At 40.1% G+C, this 22,645-nt stretch overlaps 1 protein-coding gene across 3 annotated transcripts; it reads right to left on the reverse strand.

Moving 5' to 3' along the window:
* Positions 1-151: 151 nt before the first annotated feature.
* entpd1 (ectonucleoside triphosphate diphosphohydrolase 1) lies at positions 152-22,183 on the reverse strand. 3 transcript variants are annotated; one of them, XM_026178409.1, is made up of 10 exons: positions 22,088-22,183; positions 11,209-11,336; positions 10,702-10,819; positions 7,266-7,416; positions 6,772-6,931; positions 6,449-6,652; positions 6,028-6,285; positions 4,137-4,250; positions 3,861-3,998; positions 152-1,305 (listed from the first exon to the last, which is right to left on the reverse strand). In XM_026178409.1, exons 1-10 carry the CDS (start codon positions 22,101-22,103, stop codon positions 1,096-1,098), a joined length of 1,497 nt encoding a protein of 498 aa, XP_026034194.1. In that variant the 5' UTR covers positions 22,104-22,183; the 3' UTR covers positions 152-1,095. The 3 variants fall into 3 exon arrangements, with proteins under 3 accessions (XP_026034194.1, XP_026034196.1, XP_026034195.1); XM_026178411.1 differs by lacking the exon at positions 22,088-22,183 and adding an exon at positions 16,559-20,329; XM_026178410.1 differs by lacking the exon at positions 22,088-22,183 and adding an exon at positions 12,379-12,977.
* Positions 22,184-22,645: the final 462 nt, after the last annotated feature.

Here is a 22,645-nt window from a genome sequence, read left to right on the forward strand (position 1 = left end):
AATTTTTGAGTAGAAAGTAGTTGTCAAAACTTCTTGAAGGACATTCAAAGCTCTTCTTTGGCTGTTGGCTGCCTTTTGTCCTGTTCTCTTACAAGATGATCTCACACTGCTTCAGTAATGTTGAAATCTGGGCTCTGGGGAGGTGAATCCATGACTGATAGTGTTCCATTGTGTATTTTTCCATCTAGGTATGCTTTTACTGTAAGCAGTATGTTTTGGATCATTATCACGCTAAAAGTTTGTTCCAGACGATGTTGCATGGTGGATAAAATTCTGACAGAATCAGAGCCAGATGCATTTCTCCAATTATCTGTCAAGTCTTTGCTGGATTCTTTCCTATTGCTTAAGGAAATCACTTAAAGATACCTTTCATCTCCTGTAGATAGTTTTTCAGGCCTGCCAGTTCTTCCTTGTCCAGTTTCCTCAATTTATTTAAGGACACATTGCACATGATGCTGAGATATTAAGTTTAAAAAATAATAGCTCTTTGTTGGTGAAAAATACATTTTGTGTCTGTTAAACTGTGTTATCGTTGGCATTTTTCACGAATTCAATGAAAGAAATGTGAACACATGATACATTTTTGCAACAGCTGTTAATAACAGAGTGCTTAAAGATACTATTTAAAATGAGTTCATTGCTAAGTTGTCTGTTTTGTGCTGACAGAACACTAGTTCATCCCTTGAGCTAGGTGTCTTCTTTTATACTTGAATGACTCATAGGTCAGCGTTAAGTGGCTTAAGAAAAAAAAATCCTCTTAAATGGCGAGGTACAAAGACTGAACTGAAAATAAGCGAAAAAGCAGCCAATGTCTAAAGAAGAATTGTGAAAGACCTTCAGGAAGTCTAGAGAACTATTGCTCAAGAGAGGTTAAAAATAATAGTTTGTGTAGGTTCTCAGTCATCAAGGTTATGGTTGTCTATGGAACTTGGAAAGACAAGAGCCTGGACTCCTTTAAGTTTCTTGAAGACGGTTCACCTCTCGCTGCTTAGACTACAAGTACATGTGGCTCCTTGAAAGGAAAATATAAATAGATGAGGAGTGACTCGAGATTTTTGCACATAACTGTACATGCATACATACGCTTCAGAGTGTTTATACAATTTGTGTTTTCTTGGAGCAACGGGGCCAGAATATGCGGAGGGCGAGAAGTAAGAGGAGGCCAATGAGTAGTATTGTCATGATGGTTACTATGGAGACGTAGCCAGCGTGGGGGAGAGGGGGTGAGTCAGGAGCCTCAGCTGGGATCATGTTGGTGAGATTCAACATGTAACCCAGAGTCCAGCCTGCATCACTGCCTTTTATCTGGAAACAAAGAAGAAGGGAAGCGATCGCCATAAACATAAACTGTTGACAAATTCAAATAAAAAGCGTTTAAATTCAGTTGTCTTAAAAAGCCTTGCTACTACTAGAAGATCTTCAGTATGCCAAAGCACTGATTAATGTGCCAGTCCAAACTCTCCTTTAAGTGTTCAACCCACACAAGTAGGGATCAAGAGTTCAGGTTTTTCCTTTAATTTGTCACCAGTCAGTATAGTGAGGTTAACCTGATGTAGCGGCTTATAGTGAAATGCCTTCCTTAGGGTATTATGGGTAATTTCACTCGCACAGCATATGCTTGCTAATTGTAAAAAAAGAAATTCAAAAAGTAAACATTGAAATTCTTACACGAGATGTTAATTAGAACTGTGACTGCACAGTCTGAAACAGCTGCTGGTCTACCCTTCGCTAACTGGGTCCCCCATCTAGCTACAGTATCATCCAGTACCTGTAATAGGCCCCACATTGAGGGGTTCAAAGAACACCAGCAGTTCCAATCAGCATTATTGTGAATCAACGTTTGATGTTAATCCTTTGTTTTTCAAGTACTCAGCCGTGTTATTTATTCATTTTTTAAATAAATGATTATGATATTTGATTACACAGAATCCAATTTGTGTGCATGTCTGTGTATAATTATAGCAGAGTAATAATTGTCAGAGTTTACAACAAGGAAGCAGACTGGCTGCTTTCTTGTTTTTTTGTTTTTTGCCACCTAGTCTTTCTGGAGTAATACGAAGTAACACCCAAACTAATCCTGTTGTATTGCATGTAGGTTGAACTGGTTTGAGTTTTTCTTGTTATGGTGTGATTTATGTCCCTTTTATCACTGCATTTTAAGTCACTAGAACAGAGCAATGAATTCCTTATCTGCTCACTGCTTTTTTCTAATCAAGGCTTCTTGGAAAGAGTTAAACATTCTTGTGTGTAATATAATTTAACTTTTAAAGGGGCAATTGTGGTTTAAGAGTTGGGAGTTAGTCTTGTAATCGGAAGGTTGCTGGTTCGAGCCCTGGCTCGGACAGTCTCGGTCGTTGTGTCCTTGGGCAAGACATTTCACCCGTTGCCTACTGGTGGTGGTCAGAGGGCCCGGTGGCGCCAGTGTCCGGCAGCCTTGCCTCTGTCAGTGCGCCCCACCCATTCACACACACCATGGTGTGTGTGAATGGGTGGATGACTGAATGTGTAAAGCGCCTTAGGGACTAGTAAAGCACTATACAAATACAGGCCATTTACCATTTTACTCAGAGGATGTAACCACTGATAATGTTAAAATCTTACCAACTTGGCTGTGAGAGAAGGAGGGTGAGTGGCTTACATCTAGATCTACACCCATTAGCAACATACCTGACTAAATAAATCATGATTTCATTTATTTATGGAAAAAAAGCCATCTAAACCTATCCTTGCAAACCCCCCAAAAAAGTAATTGCCCCTTAAACCTGCTGTAAGAACTGGTTTTGCTGCCCTTTGCAGCAAAAACTGTAATCAAGCATTTCCTAACTGTGACAAATATGCAAAAAAACAAAAACAAGAAGTTGTTGTTTACTGCCTGCTTTTTCACAGCACTGCGCGGTAGAAGAAGTAGGTGTGAATTAATGCAAAGTTTAGTCCTCTAGATTGTATACTATATTACAGCATCTTTTAACATGGCGTGAAATCCTGATCCCTGATCCTGATCATTGTTTGTATGGCTTTCTTGATGACAGCATGTGTGTGTGTGCAGCTGGCTGAGGAGGTGGTTGCTGAATATTCCTCTGAAGTGTAAAATCTTTGCCGTGTTTCATATGAAAAAGGAATTGCAATCTATTTTCTGGCTGCTTGATTAGGTTACGTGCAATATTCTGCGTAGTCTATTTCCCTTGTGTGTTCTGTGAGGAGATAACCGAGAGTCTCGTTTTAATCTAAAACCTAAACTGAAGGCTGACTTTGCACTTTACCTCAGATGAGAAGAGCTTTGCTGCTGTATAATTCACGGGCTGTTGCTACCTACTTTTTGAATCACTTTTAAGGTGGTGGTAGAGAGTGGTTCTGTTGTTTTGAGGGGTTTTATGTCCTCTGTGCTTTGCTTTTTACTTTCTTGTTTGAACAGCAGAGCTTTTTGTTTCTGCAAACTGCAAGCATATTAGATGTAGCTGGAATAGATTAGTGTTGTCTGATAAGGGTGCTATGAAATTCTTAAATAACTCAGAGCTTAGTTAGCTCTTTGCATAAAACTTGTGCCCGGTATTTATACCAATGCTTGTTAAAGCTGGCCTCCTAAAGGACAGCTGAATGCCCAAACTGGCAGAGAGGATTACAGTTAGTCCAAGTTAAATGTAATCCTAAATTTTTAAACCACCTTTTACACAGTTGAGGTTTTTCCACACCTGTCACTTTCCAACAGAGACTTAAATGTGTCCAGAAAGATGGATGTTACAGTAGGTATTTGTTTATATATGCACTCACACACACAAGTACAAGGTCAGGTCAGTATGACCTATCAGGTGTGGATGTCTCTCTTTAAGAGACAGGAAAAAGCTGGACAGTGATCTACTGACCTTCTTGATGAATTTTATGTTTGAGTAAGTCACTGCAGTGAAATCATATCCTTCTGTCAACAGGGTGAGGATGTAGGTGCCCGAGAAGCAGTATTCAGCCAGATACTTTACGTTTACTGTAGGATGCTGAATCTTTATCTGTGCAGGAAGTTCAAACGCAAGGATGCAATCAGTGTACATTACAGGCAGGCTGAAGGACATAGATAAGACACAGAAGGGGGTGACTATGACAGAACATTTTTTATGTATATAACCAATGTATACATTTTCTCTGACCTTATCCCAAGAGGTAGCACAGTACTGGCTTAGCTTTTCCTTCACAGTTTCAAGGGGCATGGATGTATCCGTCAAATTGAGGAAGTTCATCACAAAGTAGTAAGCAGAGAACGCCTAAAATGAAAGATGAAAAGAGAAAGCGATGAGACAGGAGGAAATCAGGATATCTCTAGAAAGTGAAGTAATCAATTTATAAATACTACGGAAATTTATCGGACATTTATTGAAATCATTATATCATAATCATAACAATTGCCACTTAAACCACTAAAACGTTTTCCCCCTAAATATTTTAGAATAAGGTATCGGCTAAGTACCCCCTTCATTACAACTGCAAGGGGATGATTTTTTTTTTAAATAAATTAAAATTTTGTTGTTTTGATTGTTGGGGGTGTGGCTTATTACTGAGAGGTGGATCCTAACACCGGTGGCAGTAGCCAATAGCTGTGTGCCAGGTTTCAACATGGCAGGTTTACCACATGTACTGCACTGTCTGGGCATCTTAACCATGTTGCTGGGGTCTGTTGCAGTTATACTATAAGAAATATGGCTAGCTGTGTGATTAAGGTGGCAACAACCGTCAAATTAGTCTTTGCTAATTAAAAGAAATAGTCTGTGGTAGATACAATATTCAGTAGTATTGCAATGATTTAGTTTATTTTTTCGGGGGGTTTTTAGAAGGTTTTTTTTTGCACGTTTTCTATTCTATCACTACAACCTAAGTATACTGTCTCTTCAGACTGATTATTGTATCAGTTAATGTTACAAAGGTTTATTTTCTTATTCAGATCAGGAAGATGAGGAAACACAAGCGCTTTTTGCTGAGGCGTTCCACAATTAATGTCAGTCATGTTAAAAACAGAAGTAACTCAATAAACTGGTACTTCGAGGATTGCAGAATTGATTATACTGTATGTTCTGTAACCCCTGTGCACGCCCAAACGGCACGAGTGCTCTGTGCTTCCCACAGATAGATTCTGACTCAATAATTCCAGTTGATCCTCTACTTTGTGATACAGAGAGTGCACACTTCTCACAGAATCGGAATCAGATGGGGTTGCTCAAGGGGTGGGGTAGAAAACAGCATAAAGAGGGAACTTCGAATCAGCATCTGTTGGGTGTATTCAGGTCATAATTTTTCTGATTAATTTTCATTCAGGCTTTATAACATTACTGAAATATTTCCATTTGTTTTCTTACTGGTCTTCTGTTTTGTTTTCTATAAAATTTGCACACACAGTGAATAAAAGCAAATTAGGAAGCCATGTACAGTTATAGATAGTCCACATGATATAACTTCATTATTTTTGTATGAAATTTCTTCCATATTGGATGCAAAATGAGTGCCCAAAATGTGTGCACTTGTGTGCATACATGTGGCTGTTCACGAACAAGTCTCATGCTATGGATGAACTCCAACCCCATGATCATAGCCTGCATCTGCTGATAGTAGTCTGTTTTGTTGTGCAGCCTTGTAATCTGCGAGTTGTGGTTAGAGTGGTTAGAGCTCACAGGGGATCTTCAGAGCAGACATGAGCAGTATAAAAGATGGACATAACTTCTCGGACCGAAAAATTAAGCAAATGAAAAAGTGCCCTAAAGCTCTATTCTGTCTGAAGGCAATAGACTTTAGGCACCGTAGGATTCTTTCTGTCTTGACTTAAATAAATACTCTCTTGATGAGTTTATGTCCTCAGTCGCTCCTTTTGGGTCAATAAAAGTGAGGATAGTCGGGCAGTAAATTAAACTTGAATGGGGTCATTCTCACAGATGTGGCAAAAAATGAATGAATAAATGCATGAATGCTAAATGCTAAAATGAGTCACCAGATATACTTGGATGACTGTTTATAAACCAGGTTAAATCTACACATGGAGAAACACTCACTTACCCCGAATGGCCCCTGCAAAAGAGGCTGGAAGACCCCATTGAAAGAGCATCGGCTGTATTTGCAGGAAGTAAAGTTAAATACACTTTTGACAACTTCTTGGCATTCTTGGAAGTTTCCTTTCCCAATGTGATCAAATTTTTCTGGAACTTCCTGAGGTTTCCTGCCTGACACACAGGGGCTGTCATAAAGGACGGAGTAGTTCTTTGTCTCATTGTAGCCTGAGTGGAAACAAGGATCCAATACTGTTGTTGCACCTGACTAGGAGAGAGAGTGAGATAGTGAGGTGCAACAGATGGAGAACAATGAAGCCTAAGTACTTTTGCACATTTAAGAACATTATGGCTCTCTCAGATAAGATCCCATATTTGATTAGTTTGAACAGTTCATTCACAAAACACAGGAACCAAGGTCAGAAGTTTACCTGAGTGTGATTTGCCACCACCATTTTTAACGCTTGGTCTTTTCCGTAGCACAGGAAGCTGTGAGTATACAGGTTATAATCATTTCCATAGAGTCGGAAGTTGACAGAGTTGATGGGTGACTCTGAGCCGTCAAAATCATCGGATATAAAGCTAATTTGAGTAGACGCCCCGCCAAGGTCAAGAGCGCCTGTTGTTTTCAAGCCCTGCAGAAGAGGTAAAATAACACTCGGTCAGTGCAGAACCAGGAGTACTGGCACACACAAAGTACGTCTCAGTGTGGACAAATGTGCACGGACCTGTATGTTGATGTGCACAAACTGACCTGTTTGAGACGATCATCCAAGTAGTTGACTGTGACCCACCCGAAGGCACCCTCTTCCTGCCCACTGAGGATTCTTGCTCCCTGATAGGAGAAGGGGGAGCTCCGCAAGGCGTTCTCCACAGCCTGAAATACGTTCTTTGATGCTGAGCTATTCACAATACTGCAGGCACACATGGCACAAATGTATGTGTGAGTCACGTCCACAAGTCAGATCAATACAGCAGCCCATAAATAATATATACATTGTATTGTGCATAATGGCTTTGACAGTAACCTATTCACTGTCCTGGCAGTTCTTGTGGAGATAAATGTGCAAATACGAACGGTTACAAAAAAATAGCAATATTTGCACTGCCAATGCAAACACAGTTTCAGCTTTTAGACAGGAGATAAGCTAAACAGTGTCAGCATGAAAAGCTGTTCACTGTGGGTGTTTTTAAAAAACATTCTTTTCTAGGTTTTATCATGAAAATGTCTAAGCTTGTGCAACATACTCCAGCAGCCTCATTCCTGCTGTGGCTCCCAGATAGAGTGGGGTCTCGTGAGCTCTTTCTTTGGGGACAGTCTCCTCAGCCTCCCCCATGCACTCTTTCAGAGACTCTCCTGCTTTCCATGGTTCAGACGCATAGCTGGAAATACCTTTACCTGTTAAAACAAAAAGTCAGGAGGGTTACTGGGCAGAAATTTAGTAACAATAAAGCACAGTGACAGCCTTGTCTTTACAGCGACCCTTCTTAAAAATTCACTCATCTGTAAAATTTCAGGAACTGTTCTGTATTTCAGAAGGGACGGGCCAGGTAAAGATGTTATTGAGGTTAAATGAACTTATAGAATAAATTGCCTAATACTAGGCAAAGATGCAGCCAGGAGTGCCTTACTAGTTTCAGTTCAAAATATAACACAGTTATGGGTATTTACATGTATATCATGTATGTAATTAATAGCGTTATTGGTAATAAATTACTTTTTTGTAAATGACAACAGTTTAATTAAATTATATATACCATGCTTAAATTTTTAATTATTCTGTGTTTATTTGGTACGATACAGTATCTATATTTGACTTAAAGTCGGGAAGCTGTAGGGAAACACCCAGTTTGGCTGTCTCTAAATGCACTTTTAAGGCTTACCAATAAACATACAATAGCTCCTTTGTTTAGTCCACATAAAAACAAAAATGCCATTCTGCAGTTTTGCAGGTGCCAGACATGCCTTTTTTGCCTGTGCATTGAATTCCTACAGTCTTGTCATCACCATGAGATTGTGTTGGTAATAAGCTATTGTTTTTCATTTGTCTGTCATTGCTTTTACAAAATAACCACGTCTAGATTCTCTGGAACCAAAACAAAAACACAGATAAAGATTTTTCAGAAAACAGAGAGTACAGTTACTAATCGGATGTGAAGGGATTTGGAATACATGTGTAATTGTTTTTATTCTGTTAAAATGATTAATTGGCTTACTGAATACATAGCTACCACAATATTATCAACATACAACAAAACATTAAGCCAAAAACACATCTAGCTCTGTGTATAGTAGTATATTCTTTTGCTCTAGCATAACTTGCTATTTTAAGCTTTCACAAAACAGGCATAGCATTAGTTCAGACAGGCACCAAAGTTAAGTTCAACTGATCTTCATGCCAACCCACTTCAACTAATACCCTCCTACACAGCTACAGTGGCTTGCAAAAGTATTCGGCCCCCTTGAACTTTCCCACATTTTGTCACATTACAGCAACAACCATGAATCAATTTTATTGGAATTCCACGTGAAAGACCAATACAAAGTGGTGTAAACGTGAGAAGTGGAACGAAAATCATACATGATTCCAAACATTTTTTACAAATAAATAACTGCAAAGTGGGGTGTGCTTAATTATTCAGCCCCCTTTGGTCTGAGTGCAGTCAGTTGCCCATAAACATTGCCTGATGAGCGCTAATGACTAAATAGAGTGCACCTGTGTGTAATCTAATGTCAGTACAAATACAGCAGCTCTGTGATGGCCTCAGAGGTTGTCTAAGAGAATATTGGGAGCAACAACACCATGAAGTCCAAAAGAACACACCAGACAGGTCAGGGATAAAGTTATTGAGAAATTTAAAGCAGGCTTAGGCTACAAAAAGATTTCCCAAGCCTTGAACATCCCACGGGGCACTGTTCAAGCAATCATTCAGAAATGGAAGGAGTATGGGATAACTGTAAACCTACCAAGACAAGGCCGTCCACCTAAAGGCTCAACAAGGGGAGCGCTGATCGGAAATGCAGCCAAGAGGCCCATGGTGACTCTGGACGAGCTGCAGAGATCTACAGCTCAGGTGGGGGAATCTGTCCATAGGACAACTATTAGTCGTGCACTGCACAAAGTTGGCCTTTACGGAAGAGTGGCCAGAAGAAAGCCATTGTTAACAGAAAATCACAAGAAGTCCTGTTTGCAGTTTGCCACAAGCCATGTGGGGGACACAGCAAACATGTGGAAGAAGGTGGTCTTGTCAGATGAGACCAAAATGGAACTTTTTGGCCAAAATGCAAAACGGTATGTGTGGCAGGAAACTAACACTGCACGTCACTCTGGACACACCATCCCCACTGTCAAATATGGTGGTGGCAGCATCATGCTCTGGGGGTGCTTCTCTTCAGCAGGGACAGGGAAGCTGGTCAGAGTTGATGGGAAGACGGATGGAGCCAAATACAGGGCAATCTTTGAAGAAAACCTCTTGGAGTCTGCAAAAGACTTGAGACTGGGGCGGAGGTTCACCTTCCAGCAGGACAACGACCCTAAACATAAAGCCAGGGCAACAATGGAATGATTTAAAACAAAACATATCCATGTGTTAGAATGGCCCAGTGAAAGTCCAGCTCTAAATCCAATCGAGAATCTGTGGCAAGATCTGAAAACTGCTGTTCACAAACGCTGTCCATCTAATCTGACTGAGCTGGAGCTGTTTTGCAAAGAAGAATGGGCAAGGATTTCAGTCTCTAGATGTGCAAAGCTGGTAGAGACAAACCCTAAAAGACTGGCAGCTGTAATTGCAGCAAAAGGTGGTTTTACAAAGTATTGACTCAGGGGGCTGAATAATTACACACACCCCACTTTGCAGTTATTTATTTGTGACAAAATGTGGGAAAGTTCAAGGGGGCCGAATACTTTTGCAAGCCACTGTATGTGACAAATCATAAATCATAAACGGTGTGCCATTCAGGTTGCTTAATCTGCCTACAATTGGTGTGTATCTCCAAGCCACTTTGCAACCCACCTACACTCCAGCTTCTCATTTTCAGGCAGTGTCTGAATTGATTAGTGTGTTATCTGTTGTCATTTTTTTTTTCTATAGTGGTCCTGGGAAGTTGAACAAAATCCATTTAAGATAAGATAAGATAGAACTTTATTAATCCCTCGGGTGGGTTCCTCTGGGAAATTCGATTATATAGACTTAACACAACATTTGAAACAATGGCTGACTCGGTAAGGTGTTCCCCAGTGCCATTTGTCATTTAATATGAAATTTAATGTGGAGGCTTTTTAACGAACCATCAGATGTGTACCCAATAATGCTAATGAATAATTAGTAAGTGGCTATGCTAATCCACCAAGTCTCTAGATGTAAATTTTGATCAGTCTTTGGCTTCAGATGCCCTGCAGTTCGCTTTAAAAGAGCATAAGATTTCAAACTGAATGAAGAGAAAATGAATCACCTTGGACTTAAGGAAAATAGTACAATACAATTATACTTAATTGTAGCTTTTTAGAAGGAATCATTGTTAAACAGGAATGTATCATTTATGACCAAATTTAAACACGCACATACACAAACACTAATAGCTATATCAGTAAATATGCAGATTCATATGCAATTTCCTACATATTAATGCATATATGTAAGTTTGCACTGTCATATGAGAGTATTTGTGCAACATATACTGTACCTTTGACTTTGCAGGAGTGTGTCTGTTCAACTCTGCCAGTGTTGTTATCCTTCTCTGCTGGCCACTGATAAATATAAAGAGCTGTGTGGGAAGATCCAGCATCCAGCACAATCCCATACTGGAGGAGGAGCAGAAAAATAACAAATTCTAGTTAATTAGTTACATGCAAACATTTAACATCAGGGTAATGATTGTATAAACTACATGTTGCCAAAACTGTGGCACCAATCCATGTGAATTAGGAGTACAGTACTTTATAAAAACTAGACCATGCTTTCAGCTGTGAGACTCAAACCTGGATCTGCAACTGTAACTAAAGAGATGATTTAATGTTATTGTTGATATCCGCTGGCCATATTCGGTGGTGGATTTGTAAAGCCGGTTGTACAAGCTGAGGTCATATACTGACAAGATGCCTTATTTGGTTTGTGGACTTTGGCTTGAGATTCCTGTGTAACACATTTGACTCCCACACAGGGAACAGGTCACAACATTTGAGTACTTTACCTTGTACTTTTGGGGGACAGGTTTGTTCTGCAAAACCGCCACCGTCACCAGGGCAACAATCGCTATGACACCAATCACAATGATGATGATGGTCACAGGCGTAGGCCAGGGGTTCTTCTCTTTCATCTCTGAGAGCGTGGGTGGAGAGACAGACAGAGACAGGAAGGAGAGGAGAGGCGAGAGGGTAAAAAGGGGAAGATGGAGACACACTGTTAAGTAGGTATGTGTTTAGCCACTCTTGGTTCCAGATGTGGCATATGTCACAGAATGTGTGTGCTTGGATGTTGGAGAGAAACTGTGTTGGAAAGAGCGTTTAATTGTTTTGTTGTGTTTTGTAACCAAGGGCTTTCTGATTTGGGGTGTGTAAATTGTTGCCAGACTGTTCATTGATTTTAGGGGGAGTTGTTATTTCAGCCACAGCACATTAGAGAGGGTATCTCACTGGTGTATTTAACATGGGCTGAAAGATCAGATATCCACTATGAAAAGCACTTAAAGAGAACTATTATTGTGGAAATACTTGAACTGTTTATACAACACAGGAGGACAATTGGATATAATCAAAAAGACAACTCTACCAAAGAAAGGCTGACCTATTAATTCAATAGCTATACTCCCACAAGAGTGTATGAAAACAGTGATTAAAGATTTCAACATGTGCTAGTTATTATTTTGATATCAAATATTACTTTTTGGGTTCTCATTCCTCTTGAAGTACTCTGAAGTATAGAGCTATCACAATTGCTCTAATGGGATAAAGTCAAGATGCTATAGCAGATAATATGCACTTTTAAGTGCACAGTTTCAAAAACAGACAAAAAAAAGGGTATAAAAGGCTGTCTGTAGTCACAAAGCTACTGTGATGGAAAATCGATGAATAAGATACCAGTATGAAAGCAAGCCCACATATACAAGCACACGCATGGTTGTTTGATTATTGCCAGGGCAAACGAACTGACAGATACTGTCGAGGCGCGCACAACAGCTGGCAAAGCAGAAACTGACCTACCGGCAGAGTACAGGACAAAACAGTTTTTCTGCCTACTTCACTAACAGTACCTGCAGCACCGATAGTTAAGCTCACCTCAGTCTACTGTGAGAAAACGCACTGAAAGACTGAAAGTTAAAGCACATTAAACCCAGAGGCGCACAGCGAGCGAGAGCACTTACCTCTGTTGTGTACTTCAGACGGGGAAGGGATAGAGACAGATAGTGAAAGGGAGAAAAAAGAGAGGGGGAGGGTATGTGAGAGAGGGAGAGAGGGTGGAAGTTGAAGGAAAAGAAAATATGGGCTGGACAGGGAGAGGAGAGAAGTGACAGAGGAAGGTAGCCTGGTGATAAGATGAGGAGAGGTTTTTCCGTCGTGGCCGGACACGGATTAGAACAGAGCTGTATGTGTGTGCGTGTGTGTGTGTTTGCGTTGTAGCAGCTTTAAAGCACTCAGTTTCCTCCCCAAGCTGGGACAGCAGAGCTGGTCGCTATGGAGATGCAACTAAAGCGTGTTTGTGCGTATGTCGGCGCGTTCCCGTGTGTGCATGTGAATCCCTTAAAAGGGACTCTCTCTCTGGGAGCTAATGAGAGTCACTCTGCCCAGCACTACTCTTTCTACCCTCTGTTCATTCTGTGGGATGTGTATGAGGGAGGAGGGAAGTGGGGACTCCCTTGTTCGACTGTTTCTTATTATTGGAGACTGTGATGTCATCTCAGTGACGGATCGGAATTCCCTTCTTTTCTGTAAGGCTGTGTGTGTGTGTGTGTGTGTGTGTGTGTGTGTGTGTGTGTGTGTGTGTGTGTGTGTGTGTGTGTGTGTGTGTGTGTGTGTCTACGTGTGGGGTGTGTGTAGAAGAATGGAGGTTGTTGAAAAGTTTGTGTGTGTGTGTGTGTGTGTGTGTGTGTGTGTGTGTGTGTGTGTGTGTGTGTGTGTGTGTGTGTGTGTGTGTGTGTGTGCCCCTGAACATGACCTGCCTGCAGATTTGTTGATCCATTCACAGATGGTTTCTGTCATTTGTTTTCCTCTCTTGCAACACACATGCACATACATAATCAAACATACACTAGAGAATGATTGCCAACCTTCCTAACTTCAGAGAGCTGTATAATTCAAGCCTTCCCACAATAATACATTACGTACACACTCCTGTAATAAATATCCTGCAATTGGTTCAACATCACTTCCAAGAAATGGCGTTTAAAAGCATTGCCTGTACACCCATTGAAGCAGACTATCCAATTCTAACATTTGACACAGGTGATTTTAAGAAATCCAACTTTTAGAGTTACTTAAATACTGTAACAGAGTATAAAAATACATTTGTCCTGTGGGTCTCCCAAATATGCTGGCTCCCTAAATCATCGCTTGATTGTCAAAACTTGAAGCATCCTTGCTCTGGAATAATGGTAACAATAAAACAAATTAAACGCCCACTAAATTAAAATAAGCAACTTAGATGCTTGAAAAATAAATGTCCAAATGGAGATATTTCAAAGCTTGCAAGTTCCTTGTATTTTCACTCTCAGCTCTGTACATAGTACAACCCAGCACATGACAGTAGCTGTAGACTTGTAAAAGTACATTATGTTAAAACAGTGATAACACATTACCACAACAGACTGACGAAAGGTCAGCTGGGATAGGCTCTAGGAGCCTGAATTTGGAGAAGTGGAAGTGTACAGATGAATGCATAAGTATTGTTTTAAAGCCTATTTCCTATAGCTTTTAATACAGCTTGATGGATATTTCCTCTCTAACAAAGGCTACATGGTAGGAGTCGGAAGAGCAAGAACTTTTTTAAGCCTGTACTTTTAAAAAAGTTCCACATAATTACACTATTTTAATATCCATCCATCCATCCATCGTCATCCGCTTTGTCCGGGGTCGGGTCGCGGGGGCAGCAGCCTAAGCAAAGAGGCCCAGACCTCCCTCTCCCCAGCCACCTCCTCCAGCTTGTCCGGGGGAATACCAAGGCGTTCCCAGGCCAGCCGAGAGATATAATCTCTCCAGCGTGTCCTGGGTCTGCCCCGGGGCCTCCTCCCGGTGGGACATGCTTGGAACACCTCACCCAGGAGGCGCCCAGGGGGCATCCTTGTCAGATGCCCGAACCACCTCAGCTGGCTCCTTTCGATGTGGATTTTAATATATACATCTCAATTTAGTTTTGAACTCTTGCTTTTAAGGAAGTTTGTGAGTTTGTGATTAACAAAGGGTAGATCTGAATCAGAAACTGAGGACACTGCTAGCTCATATGTTAGGGACTTGTCTATCAAAAGTCATCCCATAAAGCAAACCAAGCTTTATTGTCTGTTTGACACTAACGGGGGACCATGATTTACAAAATGTATAACATCCTGTAGTAAAGAAGAGTTATGGCTAGTGGTCGTAACCATAAACTAATAAGGAAAATGTTTACTGAGCCAATGAATCAAGTGAGAACTAGGGAATCAGACATTCCTTTGTATCCCGAGGAGTCTTCCTTGATCAGTGTGAGGATAATCCAGAAAAAAAACTTCAGAATATTCAGCATTCATTTTGAATTAGATGTAGGTGACTATTTTTAATATGAAACAATAAAATGTTTATTATCTGTTGCTACAAGGTCCCACCAACAACAGTGTTATAGTCAGTGTTGGGGAATAACGGCATATATACGTATTTAAAATACAAAATATGAGTAACTTTATTTCATTACAATTACCATTTAAATGATGTGATGAAGTTATAATTAGAATATAGTTATTTTGTTGAAATAAATGGATTACAAGGCAGTCATTTCCTGTTTCATATGTTAGGCTATCCCCTCCCTAATTTTGGTAATTAAATGCATTGCCAGAAACCCAAACAAAACACGCAATAAGAGGCTCTAATGTAAGCATTGGTGGCGTCAGTTACACAATGGACCCATTAGGATGCTCCTCTACAGTAAATATATTGTCTATTCAGGGAGATTTGGGCTTAACAGCCAATTGGTGGAGAAAAACAAGAATTTGCAGGATGTGATTGCTACATTCATGTAGTTGTAAAAAGCATGACAATATATTAAGTAATCCAAAGTATTCAGAATATGTTACTAACATTGAGTAACTTAACAGAATACATTACAAACTACATTTTGGGACATGTATTCTGTAATCTGTAGTAAAAGTAACTTTCCCAACACTGGTTATAGTGAAATAATAGCGACACAGCAATGTATACAGCGGTTCATAGCATTTTATGGGCAGCAAACCACGTCTGGCCATTTGGTTTAAATAAACTACTTACATTTGAATCCTAAACATTATACAGTTTTGCCCATTTTGGTCACCAGACACTCTTTAATAAATTACCTATCAGAGAACAGCTTACTGTTTTTGTTTTTCGTGTGTGTGTGTTTTTTGTAGGACTGCTAAAATAGCCCCAGAATTTTTTTTCTTTTATTTACTTACGTGTGTGCAAGCATATGCACATGAAATTCAAGATGTTGACTGATGCAGAGCTGCAACAGACATCTGAACCTTTGGCAGCAAAGCTGCAAAAGCAACAACGATCTTTTTTTTTTATTTTATTTTTTTTTTACCAAGCTTTACACAGGGATCGAGTAGTCAAGACCAGCTTTGGATTTCCCACAAAATCGCAAAAAACAGTGAGCCATGATCTTTTCAGGATTTTTATGAACAAGTGCTTGGTGGACTCTGCCGTGCTAATGTGCCTTGAGGGGTAAAAATAAAAAAGAATTTGACAACGTGCCACCATCAAGCGACCCTCAACAAGATGGATTGAAGACACTCCAAAGAATCTGGAGCTTTGGTTGAAAAACAAAGCAAACATTTCGACTTTTTCTTCTTGGCACTGGACAACAGCTGTGACATTTGTGAGTCAAGTTATTCAATCATTCCCAGTTATTGCACATGGGAAAATGAAAGAATTTGAGATTACAAAAGAATTGATAACAGTACGCTCAATGAAAGGGAACACACCAAGAAGTGATTTGCTCACAGAGGTAAATGCATGACTGACCCTCGAACTGAAATGGGTCAAAATGACAAGTGTTGCAACTGATGACCAAATCTGACATAGAAAAATTACGGACTTTTGAAGTAGGTGCGAGATAAAGTGCCTGAAATTAACCCAGAACTGAAATTGGAATTTTTGCATTTTATTTATGGGAAAATATCTAATAACACAGCATAAGTCAGACGTAAGTACAAAAATAGCCTAGGTAGAGTTCTCCTTTAAAATTGTAAGTAAATGTATAGCATAACTGCTTAATGTCTTAGTTTAAAAATAAATAAAGTAACATATCTTTGTTCCTCTTTAGAGAACCTGCACTATATTCTCTCGTAATAAAACTGAAATTGAAAAAATATTTTCTACCTGGGATGTTGCCACCAGATGCTTTCCATTCACCATTGTGCTTCCTCTCATTTGGAGTTAGTGGGAACTCCAGCAGTTTTCAGTGGAATCATCAACTGCTAGTATCTCCGCCTTTGTAGCCTTGATGGCGCGTGTTTTGCCTTAAATCATGAAACAAATTTATTTCCACCTTTATCGGGGGTAGTTCATTTTGGTTTTCATTTTTCTGCGTATTTAAAGCAGTGTGCTTTGCCACGGGTTCCCAAAATTGCTCCATGACACGGTTCTCACTGTTGGACATGTTGGGCCTTGTCTTGTTTGTGTATGCTAGAAAGGATATGACACTTTTATATCATACGAAAGTTTTGACCTGTATTATTGTAGATGATATGGCAGAACCCTTCTTAAAATTTTCACACTGAAGAAGAAAAAAAAGACAGCATCGATACTGAAGTTTCCACATTAGTTAAGCTCATCAAAAGCTTATATAATGCCACTAACTCAGCATTCCTGTCTGAACTACATCATTTGAGGCTATTCACTTGCTTCAGAAGAAATATGGACTTAATCAAACTTTTTCTTGAGGGCATGCAGCTGCAGAGGTGCAAGAATGAAGCCACATGTTGATGTAGTAAACATTTTTAGAATTGGATCTTGTTCATCTCTAGTAAATATAGGGTCTCATCCTCCTTGCAGTGATGGGAAAAATTGGTGGTTGCCTGGGTATTTCTCTGAATTGTCTGGCATTTTGTAACCAGTAAGAGCTGACTGACTTCCCGACTGAGTGTGTAATGTCTTTTACCTCTGGGTAACCACTTTCGATCACAAGGCGATCGCACAGGTCAACTTGTAGCAAACCTCTGTCCAAGTAACAGTGGTCCAATTCAGACATACTGTTGACAGATTATTGAATGTATGCAAATAATAAGCAGACAGACTGACCCAGTTCCCATTTTCACAGCAACCACTTGAAAGGCAAATGGATCATAATTTCATTCCAAATGTCACAATAACTGTGCTTTTGCTGCAGTCTCCAACAACTGCTTTAACTATTCTGACTGTGACATAAATAAAAGAACAAAACTTGGCATCAGTGACTCACTCCGTTAATTACAAGAGACTCCTACTTATTATCGTACAATATCGAAGTCTAGAAGTGACGTGTAACCAAAGAGTTATAAAGGTGGCAGACAGAACTGAACCTTACCCTGTCTTAAAGTTACTGTCAAGTCTGAGTGTGCAGCAGCTTGGAGCAATTTGTCTCAAAGTCCTCCTTTCATTTGCTTTGAGATTAAAGTGGGGGAAGACTGCGACTTTATATGTAACCACGTAAGAATGATATAGCTGTCGGCTAAAAGGATACCGAAACATGCTGAGACAGAAAATGGGGGTTTACCTGAGCAGAAAATTTGGCAAATGACATCAGAGGAATTCTCTTGCAACATCAACAGGTTTTTACATACGGAATAAGGTTTGCTTTTCTGTGTTGTGAGGAACTTTAATGGCACTGTGCCTTCTCGAATCATTAGAAATATAAGCATAGTCTAATCCTTAGTCTAAAACCAAATATTATTTCCAAACATTCCTGTGAACAAACAAAACTCCCCTCATTACACACAACTGTCTGCCAGATACACACACACACACACAGTCTCCTGTTCCCAAGCATACAGATTTGGCAAGCATTTCCCACACGCCGCCAGTGTTTTCATTTCCGATCCCTTGTAAGCACAATTGTATTGCTGAGGTGGATTGTTCGAACCTCGAAGTCATGACAGAGTGGTGGGAAAAAGATGCCACAAGGGGCCACTGCAAAAGCATAGCATCTGCTATCATTTAGTTGATATGCAGAATTTATTTATTTTTTGTTAACATTAAAGCCTTTTTTTTTTTTTTTATCATGCCCTGAATTTGCTTGAACTTTCACCTTTCAGGATGCAGGCAGTTGAAAGAACAGGGTTTAAAATAACATTTACAGGAACCCCTGCTGCCTAAAGTATGCATGAGTGCTGTTCACATAGACAACATGTGGAGCTTTTATCTATAGAAACAATGTTCAGTAACTGAGGCACATAGAATAACATTAACAACACAAATCCATCCGTACACTCATCTTTCTGTCTCATAGTGATCACTCCCTGCACTTTATGTAGTCCTAAATGTACTTGTGTAAGACTTTAAGAATTTAAACATCATACAAAAAACAGATACAGATTTGACTTAAATTCACAAAAAAAGCAAAAAAACCCCCACTGAAATACCTCTTTACTGTCAGTATGTTAAAGAGCACTGAGGTTTGTTTGTTTTCTGAATGGCGTGACACAAAAAAAGTCTCCACCCCTGCTGATGGGAAAATTTGGACTCATGAAACGCCTGTCATAAAGATATGGAGAGGAAGAGAAAGAACGATAGAGGCACATGATTGAGGTTGTTTTGCATCAGCAGATGCTGAGAGGGCTGTTGCTTTACATTTAGTGATGAGTCAATGGGTGACACAGCTAGAGATTTGCTCATGTGGTTTTATAATGACGGGAAGACGAGACAACAACCTGCCTTCGAGGCAGGTCTTAAAATTGTTGTGCTGCTCTGGTGGTTTGGCTTTAATTACTCATAAACATATGTGGACACACGCAGACTGTCTGAACGTACATCTGTGTGTGTTGCATAAAGACAGACTCAGCAGAACATGCCTTAGAGCATAGTAATCTAAGTGTTTGTATCCTCTATTTAACAAAAAATAAATAAATAGATCTGTGGTGGGAAAGTCGTCCAGTTTAAAATGTCTGAAAATTTGAATTAGCATGATTGGTCAGTTTAAAAAGAACAGCCATAAAAGGAAGTCATCAAATGAGGAAGGTGTATATAAACACTAACTGTCAGATGGAATAATTCAAACTAAAGATTACTACAGGTTCATGATACTAGATATCTGCAGTGGAACAGCTGGAATGTTTTGTTTTCAGGTGTTGTGGAGGAAGCATTTAAAACCATTTAAACCAGTTCAGTACCAGTAAATTGTACCGAGCTGCTTGTAAGTGCAACCTGATCCTTGCAACCTGATGAAAACAATGTTTTTTAATATTAAACTTTTAGAATAATGGATTATGTTAATGTTGTACAGGAGCAAACAGAACTTGTATAGATTCTCAGTCGTCTAGGTTGGGGTAATGGAAAAAATTACGTTTTTGAAGATATTTCCGCTGTCATTTAAGAGGCTTCTTCACTTCTAAAAAACACAGTTTGGGTGGAGGTTGTCCTCTTTTTGCAGGTGGTAATGAGGTTGACACATTATTGATTGTTAATGAGAAAAGGCATTAGTCATTACAGTCAGTGGAGGTTAAGGTTGAAACCACTGTGGGAATTTGCCCAGGCCTGTTATTTGGCCCAGTGAGATCTTGTCAACTACAAATTCATGTATTTGCACTCCCTGTTTGGTCATACACCACTACTGTATTTAATCAGTGGTAATTATTAAATCCAGGTTCTTTTTCCCATAGTTTGTTTTTGTCCTCGCTCTGTCTTCTTCTCTCTCCCCTCACTCCCAACCAGCTACAACAGATGGCTGCCTTCCCTGAGATTTCTTTCTTCCTTCCCACTGTCACCATGGGGTTCTCTCTGTTATTGCATGATCTTTACAAAATAAAGCACCTTGAGGCAACTGTTGTGAATTTGCACTATATAAATAAAATTAAATTGATTTCAATAGAGTGCCTCTCCTCCTCACGGACAGGCACATGGCGAAGAGTTTCTCACGCGCATCACAAGCAGCTACGCCAGGGGTGTCGAACTCCAGGCCTCGAGGGCCGGTGTCCTGCAGGTTTTAGATATCACCGTGGGTCAACACACCCGAATGAAATGATTAGTTCATTGCCAGGCTTCTGGAGAACTTCAAGACATGTTGAGGAGGTAATTTAGCCATTTAAATCAGCTGTGTTGGATCAAGGACACATCTAAAACCTGCAGGATACCGGCCCTCGAGGCCTGGAGTTCGACACCTGTGAGCTACGCCTTGCCAAACAACATCCTTGACTTATTCTATGAATTTTTGTTTCTACATGTTGTGTCCTCATTTGTTGTTTATGTTAAGAGGGAGGCAACATCGCCTGCTTGGCATATCTATAAATATATTTTAGACTTGTGAATTGTGAAACAGCTGCTTCCTGTAAAGGGGAACCTCTGGCAACATCATATGATGAGAAATGTGAGGAACCATCCCTGCTTGCCATGGGGAAGTGATCTGTCCTTAGTGCTTAGTCCAGTCTGACCTTGCAGGACAGACTGGTGCTGACCTCGAGCTCAACTGGACCAACATGAACTTAAGCAGTAAAAATAACTATTGCTGTTTCAGTCCAAAACAACCCAATGAGTAACCAGTAACACAATGGTGTTTTCATGATTGCTCTGTTGCTTTGTCTTTACACTTTAAGATAAGCTACGTGTCACCAAACATGCACATATGTGACATTTGTACACATTTGTGGTAATGACTACACATTCCTGATACACAAGCAGCCCGACACTAACCCTGGTACGCTGTAAGGACTTTGAAGAGACAAGTCGTCCAAATTAGGAATAAACTAATTTTCTTCCTTACATCTAGTAATATTAAGCTTTTCAGATTGTTTTTATTTTTAACTGCATATAAAAGTGACTCATTTGTAGTATTCAGAAACACTGACAGTGCATGAACCAATTTCCTGAGAATCTGAGGAAGGTGGAAGGCATTTGACACCAACACTGACTTAACTGGATTTTTCAAACATTTTAAAATTCAATTATTGCAATAGTAACTTGTTTTTTGTTTTTTTTTAAAGAGGACTAGGCTATCCCAAATACTAAAAATGAAAAACTCACCACCACAAATGTAGTTGTACTTCTTTAAATTTGCAGTGCTCACATCATTGAAAATGATCTCTAAATGACTAAAGAGGAGAATAGAAACCGGAAGATAAGCTGAAAAATGTTCTCTAATTCAGAGACAGCTTAAACTAAACTCATTGATTACTTTTGACTCAGCTGTACCCTTACCCTCCTTCACAGTGATAGAATAATCAGGCAGATATCAGTACAAATACCCATAATAGTTTAACAGTCAAACTGATTAGATATGATTAGCTGGATTCAGTTAATATGATAAAAAATAGGGCTAATAAAAAAGGACTTTGTCTGATAAACTGTGATTAACCTTTCTTAATCATGGGAGTAACTCTGTGTACGTGTGCCACTGTGTTTGTCATCAGCTACACATGGCCCATCAGTATCCCACTGACTCACATATGTTGAACGCACATGAGACATCTGGTTATGCCGTCTGTACGCACGGTCTAACACATGCTGTGGAAAAGTGATCGACCTGCCTCCATGCACTGCTACACAGCTGCTACATTTAGTGAGACAAGTCACACAGTTGGAAGACAACATGCACTCACTTGACGTTTAACGTCTATTGAAAAGACTGCTGCAACATCCTACTGCTGGATACACTGGCAAGGATTTCCTACTTTTGTGCGTGCATTTGTGTGTGTGTACCAGTCAAAGCAGTACACCTACCTCTTTGTGCAGACATGGGTTCTTTCTCAGCAGCCACACAATGCTCTTTCTATTCTTTGCCCCTCTCTTTCCTCTCTGTCTCCCCCTTCCTCTCACTCTTTCTCTCTAACCCTCTGTCTTCCACACACTGTTTCCCCCTCTCTCTCTCTCTCTCTCTCTCTCTCTCTCTCTCTCGCTCACTCGCTCTCTCTCTCTCTCTCTCTGTGGTAGCACAGCTCTCAGCTCTCAGCTCAGTCTGTTTTCAGCACCTCCTTTCACATACACTCGCTTTATTAGGAGAAGCAGAGCTTCTCTCCTCCCTCTTAACCCACTCCCCTCCTTCACAGGCGCCTTCAGCTTGCCTTCTGTTTGTCCCCTTTCTTTTACTGTCTTCCTCTCCATCGATGTTATTGTCTTTGTCATTTTCCCTCAGTGTGTGTGTGTGTGTGTGTGTGTGGTTACTTATATTCTGCCTCTCTTTTTTAATCTCTTCCACTTCTCTAGCGCTCTTGCTCTCTTACCCTTGTGCCTTTTTAAAATCATTTTCCTTCTCCCTCTAATTCTTTGTCATTGTCTCTG

The sequence above is a fragment of the Astatotilapia calliptera genome, chromosome 8 (genome assembly GCF_900246225.1).
Source record: "Astatotilapia calliptera chromosome 8, fAstCal1.2, whole genome shotgun sequence".
Taxonomy (NCBI): Eukaryota; Metazoa; Chordata; class Actinopteri; order Cichliformes; family Cichlidae; genus Astatotilapia; species Astatotilapia calliptera.

Coding starts and splice junctions, on each gene's coding strand:
- entpd1 (XM_026178409.1), bottom strand. Junction 10,820..11,208: donor CTGTCCCCCAAAAGTACAAG/GTAAAGTACTCA, acceptor CTCCTCCTCCAG/TATGGGATTGTGCTGGATGC. Junction 6,932..7,265: donor GCAGGAATGAGGCTGCTGGA/GTATGTTGCACA, acceptor GTGTGCCTGCAG/TATTGTGAATAGCTCAGCAT.